A 23,313-nucleotide genomic window follows, 5' to 3' on the forward strand; every position below is an offset into this window, starting at 1 on the left:
TACTGAGCACATTATACTTAGAGAAGGGTAAAAGGGTGAAGGTTCACTTAAGGAACAAAGTATCAAGAAACGTATATGTGTTTTCTGTCTGTGGACTCTCTGCTGTGCTTTTATGTTTATACTATATCTCAGTATCTAAAGACTTATTGGACCTTACTGCTATACTGATATAACCAATGGCATAGCCAGCCTTTGACATTAGGAGGAGCATTGATGGAAAAATATAGGTGCCCCAGGCCCGGGTTTTTCAACAGTTAAATGTCAACATTGAAATAAATTATATACATCCAAATGACATCAATAATTACCCCTGACATTATGTTAATACCCCCCACCCCACACACAAACAAAACACATTACAGAAAGGTTTACAGCAACAAAGCCAGAACTCAGAGATCATACAGTAAATAGAACAGAATGGGTATGAAGTCCCGGTGGTTGGTTCACAACCCGACGCCGGCAGCCTGAAGGAAGAAGATCCCGACAGGTCAGGGAAGTACCCTCTCCCTACTCCTCTCCCTCCCTTAGTGGTGCCTAACCCTAACCTCCCCCTTAGTGCCTAACCCTAACCAGCCCCCCCCCTCTGGGAGTGCCTAACCCTAACCCCCCTTACCGCACCCTAAACCTAACCCTCCCGGGGGGGTGCCTGACAGCTGAAAAAAACCTAACCCAAAGCCTGCTATGCTCCCTAAACCTAACCCCCCCCTGCGGCTAACGATAAGGGCGCCCCGGACTTACCTCGTTCGGGCTGGCGTCCTTCGGTGTTCCAGCATCGGGATTAAGATAGACGTCGGTATTTCGATGCCTATCTTAAATCCCTTGTCGGGATTCGGATATCAGTATTGAGACCAGTGGACGCAACATAACTCCAATCCAATAGAACATCCCAGTGATCACCATACAGTATACACAGCATCCCAGTGATCACCATACAGGACACAAAGCATCACAGTGATCACCATACAGTACACACAGCATCCAAGTGATCACCATACAGGACACACAGCATCACAGTGATCACCATACAGTACACACAGCATCCAAGTGATCACCATATAGTACACACAGCATCCCAGTGATCACCATACAGTACACACAGCATCCCAGTGATCACCATACAGGACACACAGCATCCAAGTGATTACCATATAGTACACACAGCATCCAAGTGATCACCATATAGTACACACAGCATCCAAGTGATCACCATACAGGACACACAGCATCGCAGTGATCACCATACAGGACACATAGCATCACAGTGATCACCATATAGTACACACAGCATCCCAGTGATCACCATACAGTACACACAGCATCCCAGTGATCACGATACAGGACACACAGCATCCAAGTGATCACAATACAGTACACACAGCATCCCAGTGATCACCATACAGTACACACAGCATCCCAGTGATCACCATACAGTACACACAGCATCCCAGGGATCACCATACAGTACACACAGCATCCCAGGGATCACCATACAGTACACACAGCAGCACAGTGATCACCATACAGGACACACAGCATCCCAGTGATCACCATACAGTACACACAGCATCCCAGGGATTACCATACATGACACACAGCATGCCAGTGATTACCATACAGGATACACAGAATCATAGTGGTCATCGTACAGTTCACACAGGATCACAGTGACTGACACATGGTGCACACAGTATTGCAGTGAAAGCCATACAGTACAGCATCTCAAATTAATATAATCAATGTGTTACAATTTATGTAATATTTATAGTTTTATATGTAATACTTAACCTTTACATAAGTAAAGGCCAAAGGGGGGGGGGAGCGGGCACTATTTTACCTGGGCCTATTTGAGGGGCCCGGGTCCGGCAGGCCACCCCACACTCCCTCCCCTCGCAGCCACTACTTAGTTGCAGCAGCCTGTCTCCCCAGCCTAACACACACGCTACTGTCACGCTGTGTGCTGGGCTAGGGAGAGAGCAGCAGTCAGCTCTCTCTCTCTCCCGGCGCTATATGTACGTGGGGAGAGTGATTGCGCCCCCACCCTTGGACACCGGCGCTGCAAGGATTTTATTTTTTTCATCTTTTGCAAGGATGGGGTCTGGTCCCACCTCCCCGGACTGGCCACGCCCCCTCCCTGTACCTGGGCCCAGAAAAGCTGTCAGCAGCCCTGTGTGTGTATGTATGAATATATATATTGTGGTGAGAGGGGTGGTCTCTCACCTGAATTGCCCACATTCTGGTGGGATAAGCTCCCTCCAAGGAACAGGAAAACAAGACCAGCACATTCGGCAGTTACAATAGAGGTTTGGAATTCCGGGTTTTCTGAGCTGCACAGCTCAAAGTGGACTTATGGAACTCCTTGTTTTCCAGGTCGCCCAGGGGCAGCATGAAGTCAGCAGCACAGGAAGGGTTTAAAACTCTCACACACATGATGCTCCTTGCTCCTGATGCCGGACAAACTGGCCAGGTGATAGGCTGGGGGGGGGGAGTGGTTAGCATTAGGGTGTCAGGACCTGGAGGGTCCACAGACATTAGCACAAGGAGTACTGAGACATTTACTTTTATGTTTATTTGCTTATTTTCTGTTTTGTACCTGTGTGTGTCCAGGCCTATGCTCACGTATGCTGACGTGCAGTGTTTGCTGCTATTAAAAAGCCACTGCTTTACCAAGTGTTACAATATAAATATATATATATAATCTCTTTTTCTTTATTTAATTTATATATATATGGTTGGGTATGAAATCCCGGCTGTCGGGATGCCGATGGTCAGAATACCGACAGCAGCATTCAGACAGCCAGAATCCCGACACCCATAGGAAGTCACGGTAAGTATTTTTCTAACCCCTAATCCTTACACTCCCTACCCGGTGCCTCACCCTAACCTCCCCCCTAGTGCCTAAACGTAACCTCCCCCTTCCCTCACCCTAAACCTAACACCCCTCCCCGGTCCCTAAACCTAACCTCCCCCCCTAGTGCCTAAACCTAACCTCCCCCTCCCTGCACCCTAATTCTAACACTGCCTACCCGGTGCCTAACCCTAACCCTCCCCCTAATGCCTAACCTTAACCCCACTACCTAACCCTAACCTCCCCCTAACACCCCGATACTTACCTAAAGGATGCTGGCGGTTGGGATACTGGTGCTGTGATCTCGACCTGCAGGGATTTCGGCGCCGGTATTCAGACCGACTACATCCCATATATATACTGTATATATATAATCCATGTGCTTGCATTTACGTAGATGTAATCAACATAGAGGTGCAGATACTCCAAGATATTCCGCAAACAAACCCTTGTGTGGATGTCTTCATAAACAGAAGTTGAAGAAAAGGGCACTCACCAATTTTTTTTAAAAATCCCCCAAAAAGTGCTGTTTTATTACCATCACAGCCATAGAAAACTAGTCAAATAGTAGGTCAACGTTTTGGTTCTTTTCAAGACATATCAAAATACATCTGTTCGGTGAAAGAACTAAAATAGGTGTAACCGAAGCTGTTTTAACACGTATCCCTCCCACGTAGGATTGACCACACGCCAGTGATTTGACCCAATCCTGATATTTGGGAAACAATAATAATGCCCAAGAATGATCGTAATAAAATTGACAGTAAAATTGTCATATAAATATTAACTAGACAAGTTCTAAAAATCTAAATTTTGAATTAATTAAAATGATGTCCTTTTAGGTGTGCGAGTGAGTGACCTGAGCATTTTCTTTTGTGAATTCTGCTGACACTATATTAATCCAAGTAAGCATAATAATTATATTGTATGTCTTTTCATGGTGATAAATAATGGCTGGAAAAAAAAAACACCTGTCAACATGCTACAGATAAAATATATATACGTGCAGACTATCATTTCTTATTGTGGCAGTTAATAAAATCAACCTGGACAAGTATTTATTTATCTCATTCTCCTATCTCGATTGGAGGAAATCTGCGGGGACTTGTGTGAGAGCGGCCCCATATTTGCTTTCTAATTATCCCTGAATGGAGCTTGCAAAGATTGGAGAGATAAGTATCCCCAGCCCACAGGCTACATATAGCAAAGCGGTTTATCAGTATAGTGATCAAATGTGTAATGACGGCTTGTAAGTATCAGACGGCGCACAAAGGTTTCACTAACTGTCATGTCACTATAGTGTGGAAGTGGGGATAGTTCTTAATGCATTTCCCAACTATATACACAAGTGATGATGACAAGTATAGAGACCTCTAACTTTGAATTCCCGAACGTACGAGTTTTCACTTTCTGAATGATTCTTAGGTGTTCCTGCAAGCAAGAGACTGAAATCTGGGTTGTTCAAACACTATATTTATACATTCTTGTACAGCCATGGCCAAAAGTTTTGAGTATGACACAAGTATTGGTTTTCACAAAGTTTGCTGCTTCAGTGTTTTTAGACCTTTCTGTCAGAGGTTACTATGGTATACTGAGGTAATATTACAGCATTTCATAAGTGTCATAGGCTTTTATTGACAATTACATTAAGTTTATGCAAAGAGTCAATATTTGCAGTGTTGACCCTTCTTTTTCAAGACCTCTGCAATTCACCCTGGCATGCTGTCAGTCAACTTCTGGGCCACATACTGACTAATGTCTGCCTATTCTTGCTTAATCAATGCTTGGAGTTTGTCAGAATTTGTGGGTTTTTGTTTGTCCACTCGCCTCTTGAGGATTGACCACAAGTTCTCAATGGGCTTAAGGTCTGGGGAGTTTCCTGGCCATAGACACAAAATTTTGATGTTTTGTTCCCCCGAGCCACTTAGTTGTCACCTTTGCCTTATGGCAAGGTTCTCCATCATGCTGGAAAAGGCATTGCTCGTCACCAAACTGTTTTTGGATGGTTGGAAGAAGTTGCTCTTGGAGGATGGTTTGGTACCATTCTCTATTCATGGCTGTGTTCTTAGGCAAAATTGTGAGGGATCCAACTCCCTTGGCTGAGAAGCAACCCTACACATGAATGGTCTCAGGATGCTTTACTGTTGGCATGACACAGGACTGATGGTAGTGCTCACCTTTGCTTCTCTGGACAAGCGTTTTCCCAGATGCTCCCAAACAATCTGAAAGGGGATTATTCAGAGAAAATAACTTTACCCCATTCATGTGTGGGGTTGCTTCTCAGCCAAGGGAGTGGTTGGGAGAAGTTGCTCTTGGAGGATGTTTTGGTACCATTCTTTATTTGTTCTTAGGCAAAACTGTGAGTGAGCCCACTCCCTTGGCTGAGAAGCAACCCCACACATGAAAGGTCTCAGGATGCTTTACTGTTGGCATGACACAGTATGAAGACTTTTGGAGGAAGGCCTGGTGTTGCCTGGGCAGCAAAGAAGCCACTTCTCTCCAGGAAAAACATCACGGACATACTGATTTTCTTCAAAAGGTACACGGATTGGACTACTGAGGACTGGGGTAAAGTTATTTTCTCTGATGAATCCCCTTTCAGATTGTTTGGGGCATCTGGAAAAATGCTTGTCCGGAGAAGGAAAGGTGAGCGCCACCATCAGTCCTGTGTCATGCCCAAAAAGGTCTAAAAACACTGAAGCAGCAAACTTTGTGAAAACCAATACTTGTGTCATTCTCAAAACTTTTGGCCATGGCTGTAGACCACGAGAATTAATGTTATTAGCTTTGTCAATAAGTGCTCTCTAATAGAGGAGTCTGAGACGATGGCTCCATTCATACTACAGATAGCTGAACAATGTTAAACAAATTTTGTTAGAAAATAACAAACAAAACATTAAGTAAGAGGCAATCGCACCCATTTCCCCACTTGTGATATTATTGACTTCTATAGTATCCATTAACGGCAACATTATCATAATTATCTACAAGGGCTGACATCTCCATCAGATCCAGTGGATGTTTATGTTGTAAATGTTACGCCAGGCACAAAGCAGAAATAATGTATATAGAATGTATATAGAAAAATACAGCGCAGGCTTCTTTTACATCACTTTCATAAACTGTCTAATTCTATTAATACACAGTTATGGCTCATATACACTAGACCAGGGGTAGCCAACCCTGGTCCTCATGAGCTACCAACAGTGCATGTTTTTTAGGTCTCCTCACAGAATCACAAGTGAAATAATTAGTACCACCTGTGGATGTTTTCAAATGTGTTAGTGAGTAATGACTGCACCTGTGCACCAGCTAGGTGATCTGGAAAACGTGAACTGTTAGTAGCTCTCGAGGACCAAGGTTGGCTACCCCTGCACTAGATGTGTGTATGAGCCGATCTCGTCAGCGAAAGACCCGGCGGGGGTGTCGGAATCAGCAAGTGCATACACACATGCCGATGCTGGCGACAATGAGCGATGGCAGGGGGATATCGCTCATGATATCCCCAGATTGTACAGCTGACTGGGGATAACGACCCGCGGGAGCGCGCATTGTTGGTTGTTCGGACCATACACACTAGACGATATGAACGATATATTGTTGAACAATATCGTAATCATTCATATCGTTCACTTTTATCGTCTAGTGTGTTCGCGGCATTAAAATGGAATTTATATGTGGGGCGCATTTATAATGCTGTAAATTTGCTCTGGTATTTTGGTACAGTAGGAAACTTTTCAGATGATAGTGAGAATAATATCTAATATGACCAAGGGCCATTCAGAATGGTACACTATATGCCAATGTGAGTGATTACCAGGTGTTGCACGCTGTGAGACTTTATTCAAGGGACGGTTTGTGGGAGGTAACGGGAGCAGCAGCAAGGAACACCCGCGTGTCGGGACCGTTTCGAGGGTGTGTCACAGCCTGCGTCTGCTATCCAGTATACAGGAAATATAGCTCAGGCTTCTCAGTTCTTGCTCTGGACTGCGACAATCTAATAATCTGCGACGGGTGCTGCTTCTTTCTACGCAGATGCTTGGATTTGCGATGCCTCCTGTGGGCACCTCAGTACATTCCTCGGCAGCTGAGGTATTTGCATATTTCCGTACATCCGCAGCATACAAATTTACAGCTGGGATAGCATTAGCGTACAATTTTTGAATCAGTCCCCAAGTTAGATATAGGAAGTGCAGCACACACACAACACACACGTATAACATTCAGTACAACAATACCACATCTCTACTGCTGCTCCCACTATATAACTCTCAGCCTGTGACTTCCTACTGCCTCCATTCCCCTCCTCACATCATGTCACTGCCCCTGTCACATGCAGCCCTGTCCTCACTAACACATCACTCATCTCCTGATATACTCTGTGCTGCTGGGGACCCTGCTCCTCCCACTATATAACGCTCAGTCTGTGGCTTCCTGCTGCCTCCATTCCCCTCCTCATATCATGTCACTGCCCCTGTCACATGCAGCCCTATCCTCACTAACACATCACTCATCTCCTGATATACTCTGTGCTGCTGGGGACCCTGCTCCTCCCACTATATAACTCTCAGTCTGTGACTTCCTGCTGCCTTCAATCCCCTCCTCATATCATGTCACTGCCCCTGTCACATGCAGCCCTATCCTCACTAACACATCACTCATCTCCTGATATACTCTGTGCTGCTGGGGACCCTGCTCCTCCCACTATATAACTCTCAGGCTGTGACTTCCTGCTGCCTCCATTCCCCTCCTCATATCATGTCACTGCCCCTGTCACATGCAGCCCTATCATCACTAACACATCACTCATCTCCTGATATACTCTGTGCTGCTGGGGACCCTGCTCCTCCCACTATATAACTCTCAGCCTGTGACTTCCTGCTGCCTCCATTCCCCTCCTCACATCATGCCACTGCCCCTGTCACATGCAGCCCTGTCCTCACTAACACATTACTCATCTCCTGATATACTCTGTGCTGCTGGGGACCCTGCTCCTCCCACTATATAACTCTCAGCCTGTGACTTCCTGCTGCCTCCATTCCCCTCCTCACATCATGTCACTGCCCCTGTCACATGCAGCCCTATCCTCACTAACACATCACTCATCTCCTGATATACTCTGTGCTGCTGGGGACCCTGCTCCTCCCACTATATAACGCTCAGTCTGTGACTTCCTGCTGCCTCCATTCCCCTCCTCATATCATGTCACTGCCCCTGTCACATGCAGCCCTATCCTCATTAACACATCACTCATCTCCTGATATACTCTGTGCTGCTGGGGACCCTGCTCCTCCCACTATATAACGCTCAGTCTGTGGCTTCCTGCTGCCTCCATTCCCCTCCTCACATCATGTCACTGCCCCTGTCACATGCATCCCTGTCCTCACTAACACATCACTCATCTCCTGATATACTCTGTGCTGCTGGGGACCCTGCTCCTTCCACTATATAACTCTCAGGCTGTGACTTCCTGCTGCCTCCATTCCCCTCCTCATATCATGTCACTGCCCCTGTCACATGCAGCCCTATCCTCACTAACACATCACTCATCTCCTGATATACTCTGTGCTGCTGGGGACCCTGCTCCTCCCACTATATAACTCTCAGCCTGTGACTTCCTGCTGCCTCCATTCCCCTCCTCACATCATGCCACTGCCCCTGTCACATGCAGCCCTGTCCTCACTAACACATCACTCATCTCCTGATATACTCTGTGCTGCTGGGGACCCTGCTCCTCCCACTATATAACTCTCAGCCTGTGACTTCCTGCTGCCTCCATTCCCCTCCTCACATCATGTCACTGCCCCTGTCACATGCAGCCCTGTCCTCACTACATATTTGCCTACTTTTGAAAAACCATTTCAGGGAGACTGTGAAAGCAGACATGTCGACATTCTGGCTGCCCCTTCCGGGAGGGGGGCAGCCAGATCGGCAAAATCAGGGGGCGTGGCTGAGTGATGTGGGCGGAGCGGGGGCGTGGCCACACAGGCACGTCATTTTGGCCCTGCCCCCGCTACACAATGCCGATAATCCCGGCATTGTGAAGCAGGGGACAGGGTCAAAATGATGTGATTCGGCATGAATCACGTCACAGACCCCCCCCCCCACTTCCTGGGGGATTCTCACTCATCGCAGGTTGGGACAGGAGGGGTCGGCAGCTTGCGGTAGACTTGCCTGCCTTCCCAGGAGGCCGCGAGCGGCACCCGATTTTCGGGAGGCTCCCGACCAAATCGGGAGGGTAGGCAAGTATGTGTGAAAGCAGCACCCATGAGCGCAGCGGTAAAGTGGACGTGTACAGCTACATCTGAGAGGTGTGCCATAAAACTGACTTACATCCACATGTAAACAAGCCCCAAAGCAGTTAGTAAGGTCTGTATCCATATAAGTGGCCACGAGAAACCTTATATGAAAATGCATGTAGCCATAGGGATCATTGTGCCTTATACGCAATGCAGGGAAATGGCACTGATTATACCATTTGAATGTATAGATCTCTGATTTTTTTTTCCCCAAGTATATAATAGCTACATAATGGGGGTAAGGTGCAATCAGGTAGATTGTTGGACTCTTCAGGGAGTCAGGGAGATTGCTACTATTTCCGGGAGTCTCCCTGACAATCAGGGAGAGTTGGCAAGAATACCTCACTAACACATCACTCATCTCCTGATATCAGGGGCGCCGAGAGGGGGGGGAGTGGGTACAGATTACCGGGGCCCAGCTTCCTGAGGGGCCCGGTGGGGGCCCGGGTCCGGCGCCGCTCCCCCTCCCTCACAGCAGCCCAGCACACAGCGTGTGCTGAGCTGCAGTGGAGACTGCTCGTGGCTGCTGAGCACCAGCCACAGCAGTCTCCTATGCCTGTGGGGGGGAGCGATCACACTGATCGCGCCCCCCCTGGCTTTGAGCAGGGCTGATGGGGCCCAGAGCGCCCCCCTCCCCACTGCAAATCTTTTTTTTTTCGGAAAGGGGGCGTGCCCACACCCCCTATTACCCGGGCCCGCCGTGGCTCTCAGCGGGCCTGCCTGATATACTCTGTGCTGCTGGGGAACCCTGCTCCTTCCACTATATAACTCTCAGTCTGTGACTTCCTGCTGCCTCCATTCCCCTCCTCACATCATGTCACTGCCCCTGTCACATGCAGCCCTGTCCTCACTGACACATCACTAATCTCCTGATATACTCTGTGCTGCTGGGGACCCTGCTCCTTCCACTATATAACTCTTAGTCTGTGACTTCCTGCTGCCTCCATTCCCCTCCTCACATCATGTCACTGCCCCTGTCACATGCAGCCCTGTCCTCACTGACACATCACTAATCTCCTGATATACTCTGTGCTGCTGGGGACCCTGCTCCTTCCACTATATAACTCTCAGTCTGTGACTTCCTGCTGCCTCCATTCCCCTCCTCACATCATGTCACTGCCCCTGTCACATGTTGCCCTGTCCTCACTGACACATCCCTCACCGCCTGATACACATGAGAACGTGGAAAGATGAGGTGCTATCTCCTGCTCCGTGGCACCAGTCGGATGGATGTCATGGTCACCTATCTTGCGCCTCTGTCACTCAACACTGGCACTTGTATCTTAGGAGATGGCAATAGAGTTGGTTTTGTCTTTCCAAGGTTTTCAATTATCGTTTTGTGCACATGTGAGAAGGGATTGTTATGACCCCTCCTTAGAGTCCTAGGGGACACAGCTAGGAGGGTGATGCAGGGGCGTTGCAAGGTGCATCACCTGGGAAGCGTATGAGAGACAGCTGTTTGACAGGTGTAGCCGTGATACCTGTGCGTACGGCTGCAGGCAGAGAGAGGTGTAATTTACTAGAGTATCACTAGAGATTTGGAGGAGATGCAAGTACAATATTCTTGTGCAAAATTATAATGTTTGAGTCAGCAGACAACTTCCTATCATCTTGAGACTGAATATTATATAAATATATCTATCTAACTCTATAGCTCTATATGTGGCTTCCTGCTGGCCCATTCCCTTCTGATGTTTTATATATATATATATATATATATAATGTCAGTAATAAAACAGACATTATATTCAAATATTCTAGACACTGTCAATAGAAAAGTAGGCTTAACAAGTTGGTGAAATTTTAAACAAAAACATGACACATTCAGGTCACAATAGATGATAACTAATCGTAAATATTGCCTTACATTATTATTCTTTATTTTTCCTAAGATTAAATTATATTCTTAGATTATTTTACCAAAATTATAGCAATAAAGGTATCACTGCCATGGAAGCAGGCGATTCCTTCCACAACAGTTTACTGTAACATTTTATTGTATTTATTATTTAAATATAGTGTATATATATATATATATATATATATATATATATTCAAATATGTTTCCTCTTATAATGGATCCTTATTTTTTTTACTTATAGTGTTAACCAGAAAGTTATTTCCTTGGTTTATGGTAGTAGTAATATAATTATTAGCATTATTAATGATGATAATAATAATAATAATAATAATAATAATAATGATAATAATAAAAAAATATATATTCTAAATGCTTGTAAGTGTGGAATCAGTTATTGCTAGTGTATAACTGAACTCTAGAATTACGAATTAAAATTAGTAATTTAAATACAAGATGTGTTCAAACTCATTATTTTTAAATAAATTAATAAAAAAAATAGTATGTTTGCTCTAAAATATTAAATATCAATATTACATTTATTGTGCTGTTTCAACACAAAAAGAAAAATATACTCGTAGAAGCAGAGATATTAGCATTCCTGTGAATAAATACAAAAGTTATATATATGACCACTTTTGTAAGCATTTATTCACATGAATGCCAATATCTCTACTCATCTTTATTCTGCACTATTTAAAACTTATATGTTCAAATAAAACATCTGCTCTTCGAGGAAGACCTTTTGCCAGTACAGGATTTAAAACAGATATAAACAAACACCAAGAGGGCACGTATAGTGTAATAATAAAAAATGCAATTAAAAACAAATATATATCAATACTCATGCATACATAATGTATTCTTGGATTTTGCCTATATCCGTTAGTTGTAACTCGTGAAGTCACAACATGTAACTTTGTATATTTGCTTTTCACCGATACAGGTTGCACTAAACAGCTAGAAAATTATAAAATTGATGAAAACAAGAGCTACACTAATTTTATGTTGCAAACATTATCTTAGAATGAAAACAACAGAGTAAGATTACACTGCAGCACACTGTTGCACCATATCGAATTCATTGTGTTGTGATTGTCGCCGATTCTTAGTGGTTCCCACAAGAAGACCCTAATTTCCTAATCTCACGCATGGCAGAAGCTAAATGGCAACAGGTGTGAGCCACACCACAGCGTCAGGAAGGCAGCCGAGCTTGGAGGAAAGTAATTTTAACAGGATAATAATACTAAAAAAAAAATACTAAAAATAAAAAATAAAAATAAATACTATAAAAATATTAAAGAGTAAGAAAACAAAATGCAGACGTATGCCCTGTATTACCTACCGTATACGGCTGCATGGGGTCACTTATATACAGCATCTTAGTCTTCCTGGAATAAAAATGCAAGAAGGAATTGTCCCAGCAGAGTCATGGGGTCAGAAGGAGCGACTGTAGGGTAGGTATGAAAGAAAAATGCAGACGCCACCCAGGTACGCAACACAGCGTATGTGCCTTGGAGGATGCTGTGGTACATGTATGCAGTGTGTTATTTTTTTATTTTTAATTTTTTTTCTCATCTCCCTTGGTTCTGTCAACTAGCTGCATCCAACAACAAACTTGGACCCTCCCCTTTCCTCATGACTATTCATTAAACCACCAGGCAGGCCCAGGCTTGCCCAGCGTTGTATTGGACTACACCAAGTGTCCTACTGAGAGGGGGGGGAATGTGGCTCCTTCTTTTATTGAACTCAATGTGTTTTAATTCTGCAAAGCTGGATTCTGGCAAACGAGAAGAGACTACAGAATAAAATTGGCATTGCAACTCACACACAAACTTATCCACAAGGACAGAAAGGATGTACAAGTTGCCGGAAGGGCTTAGACTGTGGCAACTGGTCGCTTGTCCCTCAGTGTTATCGTTACGGTAAGATCAATAGGTCTCATCTCCAAGCCAAGATCAGGGAGACTTACCGTTTACCTTCATAATACCTTTATCTTATTTTATGGTTAACAGGTATTATTACTATGTTGATATACAGTGTTTGCTGAGGCATTAAATGACTCTTTCAAGGTTCTGGAGACATCAAATGTATAAATATGGGATAACTTATATGAAACACCACAAATAACACTGTACAACAAATGAATACTTTTAATTTGTTTCCTTTGTAAAAATAGTCATACTTTACTAATTTGAGGTCAAGAAAAACTAAAATGATTTCAGAATGTTTTTACTAGCTCTATTTTTTGAGCTACACTACTTGCACTATACTGTATGTACATTAGTAATATAGTCATAGTGAAAAGCTATTTTAAAATAATCTGATATTTTCTTGACAAACATACAGCATAGGAAACAAACATACAGCATAGGAAACAAACATACAGCATAGGAAACAAACATACAGCGTAGGAAACAAACATACAGCATAGGAAAGTACTATCTAATATAGTGGCCTATTCATGGGGGTGCTTTCTCTTTGCTTGTGGCTTGTACTCCTCTTCTGGGGCATCTCTTGTCACTGTCCAACAGTAGTGATCACCTACTCTGATATCTTTGTTCCATTGCTGAAATGTCTTGGTGGAATCGCTCCCTATGCTTGTCACTCAGTGCACCACAGTTATCTTGTATGGGTAATCCCGTGAATTGCATATATTTGAATAGGGGAGGCGACAAATAACTGATTCATTTAATTGGGTAATTAGGCCCCGCCCCCTCTGCGCGGAACGCGGATTGCTGGTAAGAGTCTCTCGATCATGTCCACCTCACTAGGAATACCCCTACATCGTCATAAATGGGCTATATCTCGGAATCAGAACTAACTGAGAGTTTTAAATGTCATATTCATTCTTTGCATGCTGAAATCAATCAGAAGTAACTATTTTCACATCGGAAACATTTTCATTGTTGTGCAGTGTTATTGGTTGCTGTATAGACAATATAAGAGTGGTAATAAGTATCATCCAGATATCAGGGGGAGATGTACTAAGCCTTGGGGTAGAGATAAAATAGAGTTAGATTGAAGAGCCTATGTATTAAGCCTTGAAAAGAGATAAAATGGAGTTAGATAAAGTGCCAACCAATCAGCTCCTGTCACATTACAGGATGTGTTTAAAAAAATGACAGGAGCTGATTGATTGGTACTTTATCTCTTTCCACTTTATCTCTCTCCAAGCCTTAGTACATCTGCCCCTAATTCTGCTCACCGAATGAACATAAGGATACTGACAATTTGAATATATGAAATTAGACCGGACACTGAGATTTACATATGCCATACAGAATGAGTAAGGTGGTATAATGCCACTGGAAAGTACTAAGGAAATAAAAAAAAAGGGAATACGGAGCTACAATAGCTGCTCATTAGTCTTGTGACCGATCTCGGCGGTAATGTATAATTTAGCATCTAAAATGACTCCCTCCATAATGTGGCAGAGGGGGCTCCGATGTAAAATTAGGACACACAATATTAAGTTATTAATACGAGGAATGTATGCGCGGCGTTGCTCTGAATTATTCCCAATTTTCAAGACATTCCTTATAGGGAACGATCAGCACTCATCTTGGTGAAAGCTACACAATATCACAGTGCAAGTACAGGTTAAAGGAGCAGCATTTGTTTTCAGGTTCTGTAATTATTAGGACAGTTATTCTATTGTCACCGCACTATTCTATTCCTCAGCAGCCAAGGTGATTTCTCTGCGGCAAGTTCATCATAGCAACACTAGAACAGTGGTGTAACGTGGGGGCGTCGAGCGGGGCACGTGCCCTGAGTGCCGTTGGACCCGCAGTCCAGGGCACGTTTGGTCCACGGCACTATACACTATAACAAACTCGCCGCCGCTGTTTCAGCAACCAATAGGAGCCAGACAGACTCTTATTGGCTGCTGCACCCAGGGGAGGAGCCAGGCTGGAGCTCACTCATGAGCTCCACCTTCCGGCTCCCGCAGATGTCGTGACGTCTCTCCTATAGTGCCGAACAGAAGGGGAGGAGCGGACAGTGGCGGGTGCAAGAGCGGGCATTCTGGTAAGTATAATTTTGTCTGTCTGTGTGTTTTATGTGTAAGAGGCGCTACTACTTGGGGGTACTGTATAAGGGGCATTACTGGGGGCACTGTATAATGGGCTCCACTGGGGCACTGCATAAAAGGCACTACTGGGGGCACTGCATATGATCACTACAGAGGGCGCTGCAAAAGGGGCACTGCATAAGAGGCACTACTGGGAGCACTGTATACGTTGCACTGCATAAAGGGCACTGCATAATGTGCACTACAAACGGGGCATTGCATAAGGGGCACTACTAAAGGGGGCACTGCATAATGTGCACTACAACAGGTGGCATTGCATAAGGGGCACTACTACTGGGGGCACTGCATAAGGGACACTACTACAAGAGGCATTAAGGTGCATATGGAATGGAAAGGAATGTTCCCATAGTGACGATAAACAGTGCATCGTGTTGACATGCCCCCATTTTTCAGTGGCCATGCCCCTTGTGGAATGCGGCCACACCCACTTTTCGGCACACATAGTGTGTGTGTGGGGGGTTCCGCTTTTACTTTTGCCCCGGGCTCCAAATACCCTAGTTACGCCAGTGCATTAGAACATCACCAAACTGCCAGAGGTGACAATAACATGACAGTATTGTTTCTGGGAACGGGAAGCTAATAATGTACAATCACATCCATCCGCATAAATATAACGCAGGGCTGGGCACAGCCCCAGGAGCCATGCTTCCAATGCGCCTGGGAAATTGCTGCTGGCGAATATCTATTAGGAGACAGACACCAATGGATGGACATCTTGCCGGGTTCTTTAAAGGATCCTACTGCTATAGTTGACTGAATAACTCCTGAATCCCACATTAATCTGCCCACCACTGATATAATTGACATATTGGTGGCATGAAATCACATATTGTATTACTGTACCAGGTATTTTCTATACACTGACTGCAGCAGAACAAGTTAGTTATCTGTTGTTCTCAGTGTATTTGACAGTATGAAGGTCTGAAGCCTAGACCGGGGTCCTAACCCGCGGGTTGTGCTCTTATCACACTGCACTTCCTGTTCCTCTCCTGCAGAGGGGTTTTCCCATCCTACACATGGAGTCACAGTCCACTCCCCACTTTATTTAAGGTAGGAAACAAATACTTTGCGCTGATACTTTTGCTTGAAAATTCTTCTTAAAATAACTTGTTTCATATATATTTATTTACAGATGTAAAAAAACAACAACAAACCATTGATTCTATAAAGCCATATTAATTATCACTCATCAATTTATTGTTGTACTTTATATTTACCATGATATTTTATTTCACCCTGTTTAAATTGAATTAAGCAAATGATCAGCCAAACAAATCTATTATTTCATCAGTACCAATGGCACTAAATTACTAAAACACCCAAACGGTGTATATATATATATATATATATATATAGTGCATATATACACACACACTAGCTGATGTGCCTAGTAGGACAAAGACACTACCCTCCCTCGCCTATGTAATGACACATTATCCTTGCTCTCCTCTGTAGTAACACATTTCCCTCCCTTGCCCATGTTGTAACACATTCGACATTCCCATCCCTCACCTGTGTAGAAATGCAATCCTTCCCTCACACCTGTAATAACACATTATCCTCACTCACCCCTGTAGTAACTTATTCCCCTCCCTCACCTTTGGAGTAACACAATCCCCCTTCACGCTGTGTAGTAACACATTACGACATCTCACCCCTGTAGTAACTCATTCCCCTCTCACACAAGTTGTAACACATTCCCTTCCTTCACCCCGTAGTAACACATTTGTCATTCCCCTCCCTCACCTCTATAGTAACACATTCTCCTCCCTCATCTGTGTAGCAACACATTCCCCTCCCTCACCTCTATAGTAACACACTCCCCTCTCACCACTGTTGTAACACATTTTTCTCCCTCACCTCTGTGGGAATCCATGAAAACATATTTTACTCCTTTGCAGTGCTGTCTGCCTCATAGGCCACGTGAGGATCCAGCAGTGTTTCTGCAAATAGGGGAGCCACGCCAACTGCCACTGATGATTGGCAGCAGTTGGGGTGACAGTTGGTGCGACTCCCCTATTTTAATATTGAACTGTGCTGTAGCCACGATGAGACAGGCAGGACACTGCACAGGGGGGAGGAAACATTTTAGCCCTTTTTAACCCCTAGGAGTCAAATTTTGAAAAATCCCTACTTAATGGATGCCTACATCATGGAAGGAATATACTCCCCAAATTACATGTTTCCAGGTCCAGGGGCCAGGGCTGGGCGTTGATAAGTCAGTTGGGACATTTGTTTATATATATATATATATACACATATATATATATATACATACATACATACATACACACACATATATTAAGTAAATAAATGTATATATACATATATCCACACACAAATATACAGTATATATTACATAAATATATACATATATGCGTTCCTATGTGCCCATTGAGTTGGAATAATGAAATCAGACTGGGGATCGTTTATTACCGTCCTGGCATCCCCCCAGTAAGGAAGCCGCCGTCACACTACGAGGGTCACAGGCCAGGGTGTGATGAAGCCGCAGTCAGCAGCTTGGCTTGGCCTATAATTAGTATTCCACTCTCCATCTGATCCTTCGGTCTTATTTTTTTTACAAAGTTAACAACAAAGCCGGCAAGGAGTTAGGAAGCCAAGCAGCGAGTGGGTGTCTGTTACTGCAGGCCAGGGGCCAGGGGACATGCAGTCATCACAAAGGAAAAAAACAAATATGGTCAAATAATTATATTTCTACAGGTATAGATATGAGAAATCTGTTTCTACTAAGATGAAAAAAACCCACTACATCTAATATTCAAGTGACCATTAGTAACATCTCTAATAAATGTAGATATAATATACACTATTGGACATAAGGGATTGGGGGAAGTTTAGTCCCTGCGCACACCAGACCTCCTACCAGTAAGCTTGTTGTATGACCCTGCAGAAAAACATTATATCTGAGGACAATACTTTGAGGTATATAACAAGGGATAGGGGTTCTGGCAACTATTGGGAATCTTATGTGAAGTATAAGTAGCAAGAACGCTATGGCAGCCAAGTTTACAATAGTACGTGAATATTGGAATAATGTAGAGAACCTTGCCATGTGCCGGCAGTTGTATACTTTAACACCTGTCATGGTGTGAGAAATCTAGGCAGCCATTAGGTGGGCTGAACCAATATTCAAGAGAATGCCGGCTGTGAATTCACTAAGAGTCATGAGGTACAAAATGGCTGCCTACACTGCTCAAGAGATGGGTACACTTTATTATCTTCTATATAATTAGTTGTTCAAGCCTGCCCTTATAAACAAAAAGTTGTATATGTGCCCCCCCCAAAAAAAAAAAACCAATGTACAGTTAAATAATATTCTTTTATATTTTTATTTTATTTTTTATATAGTCACTTCTATTTTTGTCTGAAAATGTGTTCTGGCATTAATATCATGAGGTATAATCTATCAAATAGTGCCAAAGAGCGATGACCTCACAGGGAAATTATGGGCACATTTCATTCCCTTTTTGGAAAGCAACGCACATTGAATTCTTTCAATTAAACAAGAAAAAAAAATCTATAGAACATGTTTACATTCGGCATCCAGCATGTCCGTACGGAGTCAGATCAGAGAGTGGGGTTCTTTCCGGAGTTACGAGGTAACAGCCGTGCCAGCTCTGCGTGTTGCAGCACAAATTTTTCTCAAGTATTTCAGAATTACTGTACAACCTAATGTCAATCACAGCGAGTGCCAACGCAGCTCATGCTTGGACAAGGTCCTGCCGCTGTTGTATTATCGACTATCAAATTCTTTACACTTTCAGCACATATTAAAATGAAAACGATCGTATAACGCATTTCTAGGTTCTGATTCTGGCGCTGCAGAGTCCTTGGCCGGTATTGCCTCTGTAACTTATACAAGCCCTTCCCCTGGTGTACATTCGTTCATGGACTGTGCAAGGCCAGTGGGTGCTGTATAATTTTTTCCTTCAATAAATGATCATTTAAAAAAAACTTTAGCTTGCATTTACTCAGGGGGTCTTTGTATTCTATTCAGTTTTATTGGCAGATGTGAAACAATTAAGTGCGCCAAATATGCAAAAATAGAAAGAAATTATAAGGGGGCAAAAAACTTTTTCACGCCGCTGAATATGTCATTTGTTAAAGTAGATGTACTGGAAATCTTAATTATTTTCCATTATTCTTCTATTACGGTAGGCCTACAATTCTCTTAATGCATCACTGATCCTAATTTTAAGAGATAAATCAATTATCACTTCAAAAAGGTATTGAAATAAAAATAAAACTGGTTTTGTGATTGCTCTGGAGTGTAGTACACCATTTCAGCCACTAGTGGAAGCCTATGCCCTTTACAGATAATATTTGGAATGTGGAAAAGCATGTCTGCAAAATATAGGAAGGACAAACAGCACCACCTGCAGACCAGTGTTCCCTGTATAGTTTAAACTAACTGATCTTAAAATTATAGTGTTAAACATTGTATTGGGGAAAAAAAATAAACATTGCCAGGGTTACACTGAACATCAGAATTCTCATTCTATTCATCTTTGAACTCTTTCATTACAAGACTTCAGTTTGCAGGGTACGTTGGCCCTAATATATTAATATAAGAGAAATAACTACAAAGTAAGACATATATGAAAGCAAAATATATATATATTTAAAAAAAAACACATTACGATGTTTAAAGTTCCTGCAATGTATTAAATTCTATATACACATGTATGAGCCACATGATTGACATTTCATACGTACCATGATCGATTCATTCATGTTCCTCATCTGGTACACATCCATGTTGACCTCTGTGCGATTGGAGACCTCCGAGTTATCTGAATGACTCGACTGTGGCAGATCAAAATAGTTACTGTCCGGTTCCCTGATAGGAGAGTGGGTTAAAACTGGAGTTACTACTGTATCTGACCAGTGACATTCGCTAGATATGACATCATGTATCCTTTACTGTGAGCTGTAAGAATATTGGTACTGTATAAGGTGTTCCGTGTCCATATAAAGTGACAGGACCAGGGGCTTTTATACAGGTTCTAAAGCTAGAGGTGACTTCTAATATCTCTAATAATATATATAGTTTGGGGACCATTACCCTTCCTAATAAAACACTTGTTTCCATGACCACGGCTGTAGTGATGAAATCAGCATGCACTAACTATAAGAGATGACATCACAACTCATTGTCACATACAGATATTATTTATAGGAGATTATACATATAATAGCATCAATTATCTATTGTAAGTGAATGTAGTCATTTTATTTAGTTCTGAGTATAGTGTTCATTCTAGCTCCCTGCACCTGTTAAAACCCGCGCAGTTCCTCTTTCCTGCCTGGGATGTTGCTCTCTGCTCTGGTGCTTCTAGCACACAAGCTGCTGAATCACAACAGTTTGTTACATCAGCGGATAATGCTAGAAGCACCAGAGCAGAGAGCGACGCCCCAGGCAGGATAGAGGAACTGCACGAGTTGTGACAGGTACAGGGTGCTAGAATGAACACTATGAGTATTTCTGATCTTAGTACTAGGGAGACACTGAATAAATCAGTCCAGGATCGGGGGAAACGTACGGGTACTTTATGCGTATTCTGGGCTGCTTGTGCTCAGGGCTGTCTCAAATATTATACGGGAGATGTATCAAACCTTTTAAAGAGAGCAGGTGAATAAGTTGCCCATAGCAACCAGATTGCTATGGGCAACTTATTTCTACCTATCATTTTATAGAATGTACTAGAAAAATGATAGCTAGAAGAAGCTGACTGGTTGCTACAAGCAACTTCTCTACATGTTTATTATTATTGTGTATATATTGTTGTTTTCAGATATAGCTATTGTTGTTAAAATGAGTGCAAAGCACGTCAGCTGAGGGGAAATAGCCCCAGAGATGAAGAATGTGACTGTGTTATAATAATGAATGATGAGGTGCCCTGTAATAACATAAACCTTTGTATACAATACTGCTGTGTGTTGAGGGAAGGAACACCTAAACATGATACATAGGTTACATAAACACACCAAAAACTGGACTGCGGTAGTGTACATACAGCCCAAAGCAAACGTATGCAATTCATTGCTAGCGATTAGCTATGGAACTAGAAGTCCCAGCAGGCCTTGCCATCCAGAACTGAAAGCAGCAGGTTTCTACCAGACCCAATACATAACTGTGCAATCCAAAGGTCCTAACTTAAACACTGCCTTTATAAAGGGTTTTCATGACAAGTCCTTGCAAAAATATTGTGTACCAAATAATTTGGGACTTAATAGTACAACATCTGATGACAAATAATGTATTTAGCTTGAAACTAACAATTCATTCAAAATTGAACTAAGAACTTCATTCAGCCTATTAGTTTCAAGGAAACACGACCCCATCCATTCAACCATAACTCTACATTTTATGCGCTGTATAGTTGAAGTATTGGACTAACACAAGGTGCTGAAATTGACTCTATGGAGCAGATTTACTAAGGCGACTAAAACAGACAAGCGGTAGTGTTATCCACAGCAACCAATCAGATTGTAGCTATAATTTCTTTATTGCATGCTTGAAAATGATAGACAGAATCTGATTAGTTGTTATGGCCAGCACCAGCACTTGTCTGTTTTAGTCGCTTTAGTAAATCTACCCCATATACTATATTAAAAAAAACATATTTGCCACCTTAATAAACTGAGAAATACCCGGTAGCCGCAGAACAATTCCCAACCTGTGTCAATGTGTTTCAAAATCTAGAGGTAGTCTATGAGGCCTTGTACCCCAAACTTAGCGCGTCCACCAATCTATACACCCTGATGAAACACCTACAGTAAATCTGGGTAACATTAAATCACATGCCCCCTGCATGCCAGATATCGCCCCATCCCTTCTGATCCCTAACGTGATACAAGTGTAATGTATAAAATATGTGTAGTATAGGCAATATGATAGAGTTGTGGCAATAGGTTGCAGTACTTTAATAGTAAGTTAAACCCCTCATTGGTAGATATTACACTGCACAAAAGCATGCTTGAACATCATTCCTGTCCCGTAATACTAAGGGGAATTAAGAACGACATACATCCCACAGCTGTGACTTACAGGGTACTCCAGAGGTGTTCAAATGTCGTCCCTTCATCAGCAGGGGAAGAATGGGACATCTTCACCGAGGGGGAGTCAGACAAAGGATATATCACTCTGTGACCAGAACACAGACAGGCGTCAGTATTACAATCAGAGGGCACAATCTCAATAATCTGCCATATGTGGATTCTACTCTACAGCGGCAACCCCAACAACAGGGTTACTTACATAAACATCAACGTATTATCATTGCAAAGCCTGATGGTGACAAAGACATATGACGGTGCATGCTCTGATAAGATGGTCGCACACAGGGGCGATTCGGACACCCACCCTGAATGTCTCTAACTTGGACGCAACCATGGGTGAACAAATTGGACAAATATGACTGTTGCGAAACTGGATGACATATTGGGGGGGGGGGTTTGACAAGCGATCAGATGGACAGGCAGGTAGCAGTCATGTAGCGCTAATGATCTGATCCACTGCGATCTGTTGGGTTTTTGGCATGCTGCAATATTGGGCCTATGTTCCGATATCACCATCTATACCGATGCAATTTGACAAGCACTAGCTAACGACAGCTTAATATTTTGTAGATGACGGGTTCATCCTTTAACTAAATATAATATCAAATTTTACTGTTTAATTTAGCAAGTGTTTACCTCTGTATTACTGACTTGTAGAGATATTAATCTGTCTAATTCTACCTGATTCCACTTGCTGACTTGGTTCATTTATAATGGAATCGCTACATGTACCAAGGGTTCAAAATGGTGAAAAAGAGTTAAGAATTTTTGGGATGCTGGCCGTCGGGATTTTGACGCCTATCCTTAGTCCCGGGTCGGGCTTCCATTGTCGGGATTCCCGGCCGGCGGTAATCTGACTACAAGAGTTACAAAACACTGTACATACAAATACATAAAACTGGGTAGGTTTGTTCAGATAAGGATATTCATTTTCTGTTTTTCTTAAATTAAAATTGCATTTTTATCTGTACAAGTGTGACTTTTCATAGACAGTCCACCATGAGTATAATAAAATATGTCCAGGGGAAAAAAAATGGCTTACCAAAATAATAAAATTGAATCAATTGAAAACTGCTTGTGTGTTTCTTAATTTTACACTTTATTGGAGTTTATATATTTTTACTTTAAAAAAAAT

At 42.9% G+C, this 23,313-nt stretch overlaps 1 protein-coding gene across 3 annotated transcripts in view; it reads right to left on the reverse strand.

Annotated features, from left to right (window-relative positions):
- The window catches only part of TP73 (tumor protein p73), a 176,951-nt gene that overhangs the window by 76,855 nt on the left and 76,783 nt on the right, over positions 1 to 23,313 (reverse strand). For all 3 annotated transcript variants that reach the window (XM_088452595.1, XM_088452594.1, XM_088452593.1), the window contains exons 2-3: positions 22,168 to 22,263; positions 19,833 to 19,956 (exon numbers count right to left, since the gene is read on the reverse strand). In XM_088452595.1, the coding sequence (XP_088308721.1) occupies positions 19,833 to 19,956; positions 22,168 to 22,263 (220 nt within the window). The remainder of the gene's footprint in view (positions 1 to 19,832; positions 19,957 to 22,167; positions 22,264 to 23,313) is intronic.

Source organism: Taudactylus pleione, unplaced genomic scaffold (genome assembly GCF_031769625.1).
Source record: "Taudactylus pleione unplaced genomic scaffold, aTauple2 ptg000554l, whole genome shotgun sequence".
Lineage (NCBI taxonomy): Eukaryota > Metazoa > Chordata > Amphibia > Anura > Myobatrachidae > Taudactylus > Taudactylus pleione.